The 2,687-nt window shown below is 42.5% G+C and overlaps 1 protein-coding gene across 1 annotated transcript; it reads left to right on the top strand.

Moving 5' to 3' along the window:
- Nucleotides 1-2,687, top strand: LOC103414252 (G-type lectin S-receptor-like serine/threonine-protein kinase LECRK3). Its single transcript, XM_008352654.4, has one exon. The coding sequence runs from the start codon at nucleotides 76-78 to the stop codon at nucleotides 2,506-2,508; it is 2,433 nt and encodes an 810-aa protein (XP_008350876.3). The 5' UTR covers nucleotides 1-75; the 3' UTR covers nucleotides 2,509-2,687.

Genomic DNA, 2,687 nt, shown 5'->3' on the forward strand with positions numbered 1-2,687 from the left:
CTGCAATTGCTATTTATCTATTTATGCAACCTTTTGGTTCCTTATACTACCTGCGCTCATCAGGTTGTGTGAAAAATGGCCATGCCTGTTTTCCTTCACTTGCTTGGCCTTTTACTTGTAGTTGCTGAACCACTTTGTGCAGCAGCCCAATCTGCTGCAAATATTAGCTTGGGGTCGTCCCGCACTGCATCTGAAGACACATCTAAATCGTCATGGCAGTCACCCTCCGGGACATTTGCTTTCGGGTTTCGCCGCATTGGTGATCAACACACCTTCTTGCTTGCCATATGGTATGACAATATACCAGATAAAACCGTAGTTTGGTATGCAAATGGAGACGCTCCAGCACCAAAAGGATCGAAAATTGAGCTCACCGCTGATGGTCAATTTGCGCTCACCGGCCCAAAAAGACAAGAAATCTGGAAGCCTGAGTCCGTTCTTAGTGGTGGAGTTGCATATGCTGCCATGCTTGACACAGGCAACTTTGTGCTTGCAGGCAAGAATTCTGATTACTTATGGCAGAGCTTCAAGGATCCCGCCGACACCATTTTGCCCACCCAACTGCTGGAGATTGGCGAAAAGCTGTATTCTAGGCAGACTGCAAGCAACTACTCGAGGGGAAGGTTTCAACTCCAAGTGAAACAAGATGGAAGGCTTGTTTTATATCCGGTTGCCTTGCCTACGGAGTTCGCATACTCAACGTACTATGATAGCAACACTGCCGATGCTGCCGATGGTATGAATACGGGCTTTCAGCTGCTGTTTAACGAGTCAGGTTACCTCAATATTGTCATAAGGAATGGAAGTATGGTAAGCCTCACAAACAAAAAAGTGTCACCAGTAAGAGATTATTATTTCAGAGCTACACTGGATTTTGATGGGCTTTTCACTCAATATGCTCACCCGAAATCCTCAAAAAATGGGAGTTGGACGTCCTGGTTGCCTCTCTGGTCTATCCCGGACAACATTTGCTTCGCTGTAAATGGTGATTTGGGAAGTGGACCGTGTGGATACAATACCGTCTGCAGACTTGATGCAAATAGAAGACCAATTTGTGAATGTCTTCCTGGCTTTTCCGCTTTGGATTCAGATAATAAGTTCGGTGGCTGTAAACAGAACAAAATACCGACTTGCGAACAAGGCAATTCAAAGCTGGAAGAATTGTATGTTATGCATGAGCTGACTAATACTTATTTTCCCTCTTCTGCAAACTATGAGCAAATACAGCCGATGAACGAAGATGACTGCACCAGATCTTGCCTTTACGATTGTAATTGTATGGTTGCTGTTGTCAAAGAAGGTAGCTGCTGGAAGAAGAAATTGCCAGTCTCACATGGAAGGCAGGACTGGAATACGTATGGGAAGGCGCTGATCAAATTACCAAAGTCTGACGCTGCTTTAGAGGATCCACTTTTTCCAGTCTCAGACACGGGAAAAAAAGATCAAAAAACTCTCATCTTAGTAGGAGGACTTCTTCTAGGTAGCTCTGTGGTTCTTAACTTTATATTTCTTGCAGCGATTTCTTTGGTTTTCTTTTATGGATACAAGAAAAGACATAATCTTACTAGTAGTGCATCAAGTATTATGGAAGCAAATCTACGCTCGTTTACTTATAAAGATCTAGAAGAAGCCACAGATGGATTTAGGGAAGAACTTGGAAGAGGTGCTTTTGGCATTGTTTACAAAGGAATCATATCATCCATCAGTTCAACAAACTACGTCGCAATCAAGAAGTTGGACAAAATGGCGCAAGAAGGTGAGAAGGAATTCAAAGCAGAGGTGAGAGCAATAGCCAGGACTCACCACAAGAACTTGGTCAGATTGCTTGGGTTCTGTGATGAAGGGCCAAACAAACTTTTGGTCTATGAGTTTATGAGCAATGGAACATTGGCCAGCTTTCTCTTTGGGATTTCAAGGCCCGATTGGAACAAACGGATTCAAATTGCATTCGGGATTGCAAGAGGACTCATGTACCTGCATGAGGAGTGTAGCATGCAGATCATCCACTGCGATATCAAGCCCCACAACATACTTCTAGATGATTCATTCACGGCAAGGATTTCGGACTTTGGATTGGCAAAGCTTCTGCTGAGCGATCAAACTCTTACTAATACAGTCATCAGAGGGACCAGAGGATATGTTGCACCAGAATGGTTCAGGAATATTCCGATTACTGCAAAGGTTGATGTTTATAGTTATGGGGTCATGTTATTGGAGATCATCTGCTGCAGGAGGAGCCTTGAAATGGAAAGGGAAAACGAAGAAGAAGTGATACTAACTGACTGGGTTTATGATTGCTACAAGGAAAAAACATTAAAGAAGCTTATAGAAGATGATGAAGAGGCAAGAAATGACATGAAAAGGTTGGAGAGGCTAGTCAGGGTTGCAATTTGGTGCGTTCAAGAGGATCCGTCCTTAAGACCGACAATGAAGAAGGTTACGCAGATGCTTGAAGGAGTGGTTGATGTATCCGTGCCTCCATGTCCTCTTTTTAGTTCAGTTTGCTGAAATCTACGTTATGTTTTGTATAATTCATTTTAGTAGTGTACCACATTAATGGCATGTATTTCTATAAGATGACAACAACCTTGTTCTCCACAATTTTCTGTTGATATAGGTTAAACACAAAGTTTCTATAGCAATTGAAACAAGAACACGTGTATAAAATACTATTTGTATTAATGAAA

The sequence above is a fragment of the Malus domestica genome, chromosome 02 (assembly GCF_042453785.1).
Source record: "Malus domestica chromosome 02, GDT2T_hap1".
NCBI lineage: Eukaryota > Viridiplantae > Streptophyta > Magnoliopsida > Rosales > Rosaceae > Malus > Malus domestica.

Coding starts and splice junctions, on each gene's coding strand:
- LOC103414252 (XM_008352654.4), top strand. CDS start 76: ATGGCCATGCCTGTTTTCCTTCACTTGCTTGGCCTTTTACTTGTAGTT.